Source organism: Stomoxys calcitrans, chromosome 3 (assembly GCF_963082655.1).
Source record: "Stomoxys calcitrans chromosome 3, idStoCalc2.1, whole genome shotgun sequence".
NCBI lineage: Eukaryota > Metazoa > Arthropoda > Insecta > Diptera > Muscidae > Stomoxys > Stomoxys calcitrans.
In genome coordinates this window covers 151,555,958-151,566,220 of record NC_081554.1, presented here as the reverse complement: position 1 = coordinate 151,566,220, position 10,263 = coordinate 151,555,958, and the positions used below count along the sequence as shown (strand labels likewise).

At 35.2% G+C, this 10,263-nt stretch overlaps 1 protein-coding gene across 4 annotated transcripts in view; it reads right to left on the bottom strand.

Annotated features, from left to right (window-relative positions):
* Positions 1 to 1,854: 1,854 nt before the first annotated feature.
* LOC106092677 (serine-rich adhesin for platelets) overlaps positions 1,855 to 10,263 on the bottom strand; it is a 250,128-nt gene continuing 241,719 nt past the window's right edge. For 2 of the 4 annotated variants that reach the window (XM_059364550.1, XM_059364551.1), the window contains one exon: positions 1,862 to 2,502. In XM_059364550.1, the coding sequence (XP_059220533.1) occupies positions 2,289 to 2,502 (214 nt within the window). In that variant the 3' untranslated portion in view covers positions 1,862 to 2,288. Of the gene's footprint in view, positions 2,503 to 10,263 lie in introns of all 4 variants that reach the window. The other 2 variants (XM_059364548.1, XM_059364552.1) reach the window with 2 other exon arrangements.

Below are 10,263 nucleotides of genomic sequence, written 5' to 3'. Positions count from 1 at the left end.
CTCCACTCTCTTTAAAACCTTAAGTTTCATGATGAGCAAATACCTTTCATTTGAATCCCATATTGCTATGGTCGATAAATATGTCCGATTTAGGGATGTTTTGGGGATTGGGGTGGTCTCCCAAAAACTTCGTCCGACAATTGAATATCAGATACGTTTTCTAATCTTAAATACCTTTCATTTGAGTCCCATATTGTCGTGATTGGTCTATATATTATTTGGTAGGTTTTGGGGGTAGGACGTCCCCCTAGGTACCCCATCTGAAATTTGGAAACCAAATTGTTGTTATACCATACTAATTTAGTCATTCCGTTTGTAACACCTCGAAATATGCGTCTAAGACCCTATAAATTATATATATTCTTGGTCGTCATGACATTTTAAGTCGATTTAGCCCTGTTCATCCGTCCGTCCGTCTGTCAAAAGCACGCTAACTTTCGAAAGAGTAAAGCTAGGCGCTTGAAATATTGCACAAATACTTCTTATTCGTGTAGGTCAGTATTTTTCGTATTTCGTTCGAAATATTCTATGACTGCTGTATATACCCTACACCACTACTGTGGTACAGGGTATTATTTTCTATTCCCAAAGGTCATTTAAAGAACTTTACAAATGCTATCAATGGTGGAGGGTATAAAAGATTCACCCCTGTCGAACTTTGCCGTTTTTGAGTCTATTCGGAACAGACATACAAACAAAAAAGCACAAATTGATTTTTATACCCAACAGATTTAGATATAGCTCTCATATATATATAGCCCCTATTTCACTCCTAGAGCCATTGCAAGCGCATTTATTTACCAATCTTCCCAAAATTTTGTACATCGCCTTCCTTAACGAGAGATATGAGAAGTTTGCTCGAAATCGGTTCAGATTTAAAATAGCTCCCATCTATATGTTCGTCCGATTTGCAGTAATAATGCAATAAAAAGGTCACTTGTTAACCCATTCTCTCGAAATTTAGCGGGACGGAATTTCATAAAAATCGGTTCAGATTTAGGTAAGCTCTCACATATATATCGCCCGAGGTTCACTCCTAGAACCTTTGCAATCTTCCCAGAACTTTGTACAACGCATTGCTCGACGACTACCACATTATCTGAGAAGTTTGCTCGAAATAGGTTCAGAATTAGATATAGCTCCTATATATATGTTCGTCCGATTTTGAGCAATTTGCAATACCGTTGTCATTTGTCAACCGTAGGGTATTATACAGTCTGCACCGCCCGAATTTTGCCCTTCCTTTCTGGTTATATATATGAAATTTAAATGTCGTTGTTATTATATCCACCACCATAGGATGGGGGTATTCTAATCTAGTCATTCAGTCGACATATTCGTCTAAGAACCTATAAAGTATGTATAAACTAGATCGCATCGACGTTCTGAGTCGATCTAGTCATGTCCGGAAGTCTTTTAAGGGCTATAGATATCGCAAAAGGGGAAGACCTAAACTCCATGTTGAAGTGACCAGGTGAAGAAAGATATCTCGAAACTGGATGTCAGATGTTCAACTAGAGGAATGGCCAACGTAAGTTAAGTGTTTATGAATAAAACCACATAGTTTTCATTTTTCATTTCTATTTTTCGTTTATTAATACATATTATATTAAATAATTTAAAGAAGGAAAAATGTGATAAACTTACTAAAAATTTTTAAATTTTTTTCTATCTTCCGTAAATCGTTTTTTTTTTGTGTATAAATTTCAAATGAATTTTTGTGTTCATCTTAACCATTATCGAAAACCATATAACACTCTTAAAGTACTTTAAGTCAAAAAACATTTTTTTTTTAAATTTAAAACACGCATTAAAATACAACGCAAAATTAACTTAAATATCTAGGATAAAAAATATTCAATTAAAATAATATATAATAGAATAAAACATGAATATATCATATATGAGTATCATTTTAAGGGTTAATAAAAACTAGTGTGTTTTTTAAAAATTGTTGTCGATATCATTTGTTTTTTTTTTAATAAAATGTAAGTCAAAATTATTAATGAATTAATACTTTGTTTTGTTTAAGTTGTCGTTAATTATAAGAAATTAAAAATAGAATTAAAAAGTCAAAGAGTGCGAGTTAATGTAAGAGTTTTAGGGTTAAGTAACAGAAAAAAAGTCATTTTTAATATTCAATTCATGTTGTTTTTGTTTCTTCTGTAGTGGCAGATAACCAGGAACTGCAGTCAAATTTGAAAAGCTTTAAAAAGTTAATTTCTTCTCTTCGTATTTTCCGTTTTCAGAAATTAGTATTTGGCCTTGTTAAAAAGGGCTTCTTCATTTCATTTTTTCTCTTTGCGGGCACGTGATTTTTCTCGTAATTTCGTAGTGGTTTTTATAATCGCCGATTTTAAACCATGAACATGTTCTTGGGCCTTGGAGGGTGTCTCTTCCCGTTTCGTGGACCTTTGATGGCGTTCATGTTTGGAGCGTTCCTTTGACGATGACTGATGAGGATGGTGATGCGGCTGTTGTTGTTGGGCATTTTTACTATGGCTGTGGAAAAACAAAGGAAACATGCTATTACAACTCTTGTTATGAAATGAAAGGTAATGGAAAATGTTATTTGACTAGAGTTTTCTAAAGAACTACAGGCATAGTTTTAAATCCAAATAGTTGCTACAATAGAAGATTTGGAAACATTTATTCGAGTTTACGACTACCAATACTAGGAGTATGAGCAAAAATGTTATAGGCTACAGATGACAAAAAGACAGAACAACAACAACAACGACGATAATACAATGAGTTTCGGTTAACCATATTGATCTTTTTACTGCGCAGAGTCGCGGTTTGTTTTTTTTTAAGCAACATGTTCATAGTCAGCAGTAGAAGTTAGAAGAGGGTTAATTGTAAAATTTTCATAAAAGTACATTTTTTTTTAAATAGTACTACTAAGAGGAATAATTAGTACTGTATAAATGATGTTACTAAAATATATGTCTAATAGAACTATTCTTTAAATATTATGTTTCTTTTCAATATGATGATTAAAATCACCAATCCCAGCAAATGTTTTATTAAATGTTACTTCATGTTAAGATCATGACATTTAATGTAGATTTGAAAGCAAAAGTTAAAAAAACAAAATAGCTGGATGAACTTCGGTGTTCATAAACGGAATCAAGACTTTATTTTTGAGGAATGTGTAATTTCGCCAATGCGTTCAACTTATTATGAACCTGTAAATCTAATGTCAACCTGTACATCTTAAACGAAGATAAAGTCCAAGAAAGGAGTAGACGATACCTGCCCTCTAATTGTTGAATATATGGCTGATTTCTATCTGGCACGATCTTTTGAACAAAGTTTCAGAAAAAGTCTCAAAATGAATAGAGAATACTATGCGAAACCATCTCATGTTACCGATTAATGACCCCAATGACAAAACAGTTGAGAACAACATATAATTCATCAATACCAGACTCTGACTCTGAGCCATTGCTGCTTTCAAACTGTGATTACTTAAAATATCAACCTTTCTATGAACCAATTTCGGTAAAGTAAATGCTTTCAAAAGTGCTAGAACTGTGATATATGAAGATAAATGTCCCAGGAGGTTCATCATAAATGCGCCTTTTTTGGGGCCAAGACTTAAATCGAGATATCGGTTTATATGGCAGCTGTATGCAAATCTTGATCGATCAAGACCAAATTGCAGAAATATGTCGAGGGGCTTAACTTAACGCACTGTCCCAAATTTCGGCGATATCGCACAATAAATGCGTCTTTTATGGGCCCAAAACATTAAATTGAAAGATCTGTCTATATGGCAGCATTGTCCAAATCTGGACCGATCTGAGTGAAATTGAAGAAGGATGTCGAAGGGCCTAACACAACTCACTGTCCCAAATTGTGGCGAATTCGGACAATAAATGCGCCTTTTATGGGCTCAAAACCTAACCGAGAGATCGGTCTATATGGCACCGATCTGTGCCATAATGCAGAAGTATGTCAAGGGGCTTAACTTAACTCATTGTCCCAAATTTCGGCGACATCGGACAATAAATGCGCCTTTTATGTACCTAAGACTCTAAATCGGAGATCGGTCTATATGGCAGCTATATCCAAATCTGAACTGATCTGAGCCAAATTGACGAAGGATGTCGAAGGGCCTAACACCACTTAATGTCCCAAATTTCAGCGAAATCGGATAATAAATGTGGATATTTTGGGCCTAAGACCCTAAATTGGAGGATCGGTCTATATGGCAGCTATATCGAAATCTGGACCGATCTGTGCCAAATTGACGAAGGATGTCGAAGGGCATAACACAACTCATTGTCCCAAATTGCAGCAAAATTGGATAAAAAATTTGGCGGATCGGTCTACATGGGGCTATACCAAGATATAGCCCATCTTCGAACTTAACCTGCTTATGGACAAAAAAAGAATCTGTGCAAAGTTTCAGCTCAATATGTCTATTTTTGAAGACTGTAGCGTGATTTCAACAGACAGACGGACGGACATGTCTAGATCGTCTTGGATTTTTACGCTGATTAAGAAAATATATACTTTATAGGATCGGATATGGATATTTCGATGTGTTGCAAACGGAATGACAAAATGAATATACCCCCATCCTTCGGTGGTGGGTATAAAAAGGAAAATTTGCAGTAACTTTAGTAAGGGGTAAGTAAATTACACCCACAAAAAGGTAAAAGAGACTGAAATTATCTTTCGTAAAGAAATTATCTTTAACAAAATCACCATTTCCAAAACAAAAAGGTACCATAACCATAGCCTTCCCAATGAAGAGAGTACTTAAATAAGCCTTCCCAAAGAAGAGGGCGTTAAAAATAGCATTCCCAAAAGAAGGGGTGCTAAAACTAGCCTTCCCAAAGAAGGGGTACTAAAACTAGCCATACCAAGAAAAACATTCGTTCTCAATGAAACTGGTAATAAAAGTACCCTTTCCCAAACGAAAGGGCAAGAGCCCTTTATCTGAAGAAGAGGGTAATAAAAGTACTCTTTCTTGAAAAAAGTATAACACAGGTTAACTTACCCGAAAGGAAGGGTAATAAAATTACCTTTCCCAAAGAAAAGGGCAATAAAAGTACTTTTTTCTGAAGGCAAGGATAATAAATGTACCCTCTCCTCCTCTCCCTCTCCCAAAGGTTAACAATAATAAACTTACCCGAAGGAATCGGTAATAAAGTAACCCTTTCCAGAAGAAAAGGATTACTAAAGTACTTATATCCTAAGGAAAGGATATGAAAGGTACACATTTCCAAAGAAAAGCATAACAAAAATACCCCTTTCTGATGTAAAGGACAGTAAAAGTACCGTTTTCCCAAGAACGGATAATAAAATTATCCTTTTCGGAAGGAAAGTATAAAAAAGTTCCCTTTCCTGAAGAAAAGTACCCTCAAAGTGCCTTTTCTGAAAAAAAGGATTGCAGAAGTTGCAATTCCCTAAGAAAAGGAGACAAGTGCCCTTTCCCGAAGGAAGGGATAATAAAAGTACTCTTTTCCGAAAATATTAATAAAACTGTTGGGTTGTCCAAAAAGTAATTGCGGATTTTTCATATAGCTGGCGTTGACAAATTTTTTCACAGCTTGTGACTCTGTAATTGCATTCTTTCTTCTGTCAGTTATCAGCTGTTACTTTTAGCTTGTTTTAGAAAAAAGTGTAAAAAAAGTATAAAGTTCATTCTAAGTTTTATTAAAAATGCATTTACTTTCTTTTAAAAAATCCGCAATTACTTTTTGGGCAACCCAATACCTTTTCCCAAAGAAAAGTCCAATAAAAGTGCTCTGTTCCGAAAAAATGGGAATAAAAGTAACTTTTCCCTAAGACAAATTAATAAAATTACTTTCCCCGAAGGAATAATTTACCTATTCCTAATAATTTTACCTAATCCTGCAGGAAAGGAAAGTAAAATCACCCATTGCCTAGGAAAAGTATAATAAAAGTACCCTTTCCGAAGGAAATTGTAACAAAAATACATTTTCGCGAATGAAATTGTAAGAAAAAGATGATAATTAAAGGAAAGAAAGATGAAAGAATGAGATGATCCGAAGGAGCGGATAATTAAAGTATCCCTTCCTAATAATAATAAAAGCATCTCTTTCCCAAGGAGTGGATAATAAAAGTACCTTTTTAGAAGGAGCGGATAATAAAAGTGCCCTTTCCCGAAGGAGCGGATATTAATAGTACGCTTTGGCGAAGACACGGATAATAAATGTACCCTTTCCCGAAGGAAAGTTTATTAAAAGTACACCAAAATTCGAATGCTTGTAGTAAAATTAACGTTTCATTAAATAATATGTAGTAAAAGTAGACTTTCTGAATAAAAGTTTAACAAAACCACCCTTTTTTTAAAAAAAGTGTAATAAAAGTAGCCTTTCTGACGAGAAGGGTAACAACAGTAACCTTCCCCGAAGGAAAGGCTAAGAAAAGTACACTTTCGGAGGGAAAGAATAATAAAAGAACGTTTTACGAAAGAACTTATTGGGTTGCCCAAAAAGTAATTGCGGATTTTTCATATAGTCGGCGTTGACAAATTTTTTCACAGCTTGTGACTCTGTAATTACATTCTTTCTTCTGTCAGTTATCAGCTGTTACTTTTAGCTTGCTTTAGAAAAAAAATGTAAAAAAAGTGTATTTGATTAAAGTTCATTCTAAGTTTTATTAAAAATGCATTTACTATAATAATAGTACCCTTTCATGAAGGAGAGGATAATAAAAGTACTTTTTCCCTTAGGAAAGGATTACAAAAGTGCCCTTTCCCTAAAGAAATGACAACAAAGCTTTCCTTTCCCGAAGGAAAGGATAACTAATGTACCTTTTCCCCATGAAAAGATAACAAAAACAAGGATAGGGTGCAAAACTACCGAAACGATACTAATGGTATACTTAAATTTCGGTTTCCCAAGAGAGGGATTTTAAAGCTATCGTCTCCCGAAGAAGAGTGTACCGTTTACGGAGGGAGGGAAGGGGTGCTTAAACTACCGTTTCATGATAAAAAGAGTACTAAACCCACCAATACCCTAGGGAAAGATTCCCTAGACTACTGGTTCCTGAAAGAAAGGGTACCAGATCTACCGCTTCTTGAAGGAAAGGAACTGACAACAAAGCTACCCTTTGCTGCAGGAAAGGATAACTAATGTACCTTTTCCAATGGAAAAGATAAAACAACAAGGATAGGGTGCAAAACTACGACACTAATGGTATACTTAAATTTCTGTTTCCCTAGAAAGGAGTTTTAAAACCATCATTTCCCGAAGAAAAGTGTACCGTATACGGAAGGAAAGGGTACTAAAACTACCGTTTCATGATGGAAAGAGTACTAAACCCACCAATTCCCAAGAGAATGATTCTTTAGACTTCTGGTTCCTGAATGAAAGGGTACCAGTGAAGGAAAGGGTGCTAGAACTAACGTTTCATGATGAAAAGAGCACTAAACCCATCAATTTCATAAGGAAAGGTTCCTAAGATTACTGGTTCCTGAAGGAAAGGGTACCAGAACTACCGCTACCGGAAAGGTTACTAAACTCATCGTTTCTCTAAGGAAAAGGTTCTTGAAGTACAGTAAGAACACAGGTAGAATAAGAACCATTACACACAAACAACGAACATGGCATCATCAGAGTTGCCCTAAAAGCTGATTTTGAGAGATAGTACATAAAATTTGTTGTTGTGGGACAACTGTTCCTACCTGTTAAATTTATCTTGGGAATAACTAACAAAGCTACCTTCTTCCGAACAAAAGGGTACACTCAAAAAAAAATTCTTAGTAAAAACAGCAAATATGTTTCCTGTAACAATGCGACAGCAGTAATTCTTTGCTAAAGCAGCAAACATTTTCTGTTGTTTTCAAATGCTAAAACGTTGAAAATAGCTTTAAAATATCAAAAATAATTAACAAGTTAAAAGGCGTGAAGTTCGGCCGGGTCGAACTTTGGATACCTCGGGTATATATTGGGTTGCCCAAAAAGTAATTGCGGATTTTTCATATAGTCGGCGTTGACAAATTTTTTCACACCTTGTGACTCGGTAATTGCATTCTTTCTTCTGTCAGTTATCAGCTGTTACTTTTAGCTTGCTTTAGAAAAAAGTGTAAAAAAGGATATTTGATTAAAGTTCATTCTAAGTTTTATTAAAAATGCATTTACTTTCTTTTAAAAGATCCGCAATTACTTTTTGGGCAACCCAATATTTAAACCACCTTTTGTCGTAATCCGGTGAAAATGCTTAATTTATGCATTATCGAAATATGGTCCGATTTGCATCACTGTCATTGTTCAATTTAGTAGAACACAATATTGTTCTGTTTGGTAGTCATATCCAAATATAGACCGATCTGAACCATATACGACACGGATGTCGAAAAGCCTAACATAAGTTACTGAATGAGATTTGAGCGAAAACGAATTACAAATGAGCCTTTTATGGGGCCAAGACTTTAAGTCGAGAGATTGCGATCGGTCTATATGGCAGCTATATCCATGTCTGTATAGATCTGGGCCATATTGCAGAAAGTTGTTGAAGAGCCTAATGCAGCTCACTATCCCAAATTTCGGCGAAAGCGGATAATAAATGCGCCTTTTATGGGCCCAAGGCCTTAAATCGAGAGATCGGTCTATATGGCAGCTATATACAAATCTGGACACTGTCCCAAATTTCGGCGACATCGGGCAATAAATGCGCCTTTTATGGACCCAAGACCTTAAATCAAGAGATCGGTCTATATGACAGCTATATCCAAATCTGGGCCGATCTGGGCTAAATTGAAGAAGGATGTCGAAGGGCCTAACACAACTCACTATCCCAACTTTCGGCGAAATCGAACAATAAATGCTCCTTTTATGGGCCCAAGACCTCAAATCGAGAGATCAGCCTGTATGGGGGCTATATCAAGATATAGTCCGATATAGCCCATCTTTGAACTTACCCTGCTTAAGGACAAAAGAAGAATCTATGCAAAGTTGCAGCTCAATATCTGTTCAAGCAAATGCTTTGAACATGGAATATCACAGTCGTTGATATTCCGCGGATAATAATTATGTCCCTAGAACGTACATGAAGGGCACTTTGGCCGTTATCCACAGGACATAGTGTATTTTAAGTACATATGGTTGTCTTAGGGAGGTCTCTGTTATCATTGCCTTGTGTGTCTTTGTGTTTCATGATCTTCTTTCCTAAGTAGACCCTAATAAAACGCAGCGGTATATGTTTACTTAGGATCGCAATAGAATATTACCCTAAATGCTTGTGCGTGTGGCAACCATATGTGTGCGTAAGTGCATTTAGGTTAGTAATAAAATTAGAAGATAAGGACGAACGAGATAACACCGCGTTGGTATCTCGTTCTAGACTAGTTTTAAGATTTTCATTTGCTGTACTTATAGAAAATGATTTAAAATAAAATTAGTATGAAAAATTACTCAAGCAGTTCATTATTAGTGAACAATATCTCTATTTTTAAAGACTGTAGCGTGATTTCAACAGACAGACGGACGGACATGGCTAAATCGTCTTAGATTTTTACGACGACCAAGAATATATAGATTTTATAGGGTCGAAAATGGATATGTCGATGTGTTGCAAATGGAAATTTATACCCCCATCCTTCGGTAGTGGGTATAAAAATATTGTTGAACTAAATACTTTGGAACTTAAACTGAACTTTCCCTAAAGCAGGATATTAAAGCTATCCTCAAAGTTTCTAATTCAAAGGTAAGGAAATGTATGAGTCTTTAAAGATTTTTAAAACCAAGAAATTGATACTTGGAATGTTTCCGAGTTTATAATAGTCTTCAGAAGTATTTACATATAGTGTTTAGTGTTTTTTTTTTAATTTTTAAGAGACGTATTTTCGAAATTGTTAATATTTTGGTTAGAAACTTATTCTTTACAATAATATTTTCAACATGGTGACAAGAGTTAGCGAAAATGTTAAAATGCCCCCTGGAGAAGGTTGCTGGGGGCATTTGGTAGGAGAGAAATCATGAAAAAATTGATGTTACTGAACGATACTACGACTACGACAGAAAGACAGAATGGCATCTACTGATGAACTAATAGGTAGTAGAAACAAACAATAGCAAAAATTTTCCATTTCTTACACTGTGAGAAAGTAAAAATGTATCCGAAACAAACGAGTTTTGCAATGCAAGTAAAATGTGAGATGCTGAGTGGTTGCAATTTTTTTTTATATATATATCACAAAATGTTGAATTTTGAATTCGTATCGTTCGAATAGTAAAGTTTTTCGCATTTTTGTTTGAGGTTAAATACAAAGAAGTGCTGGTG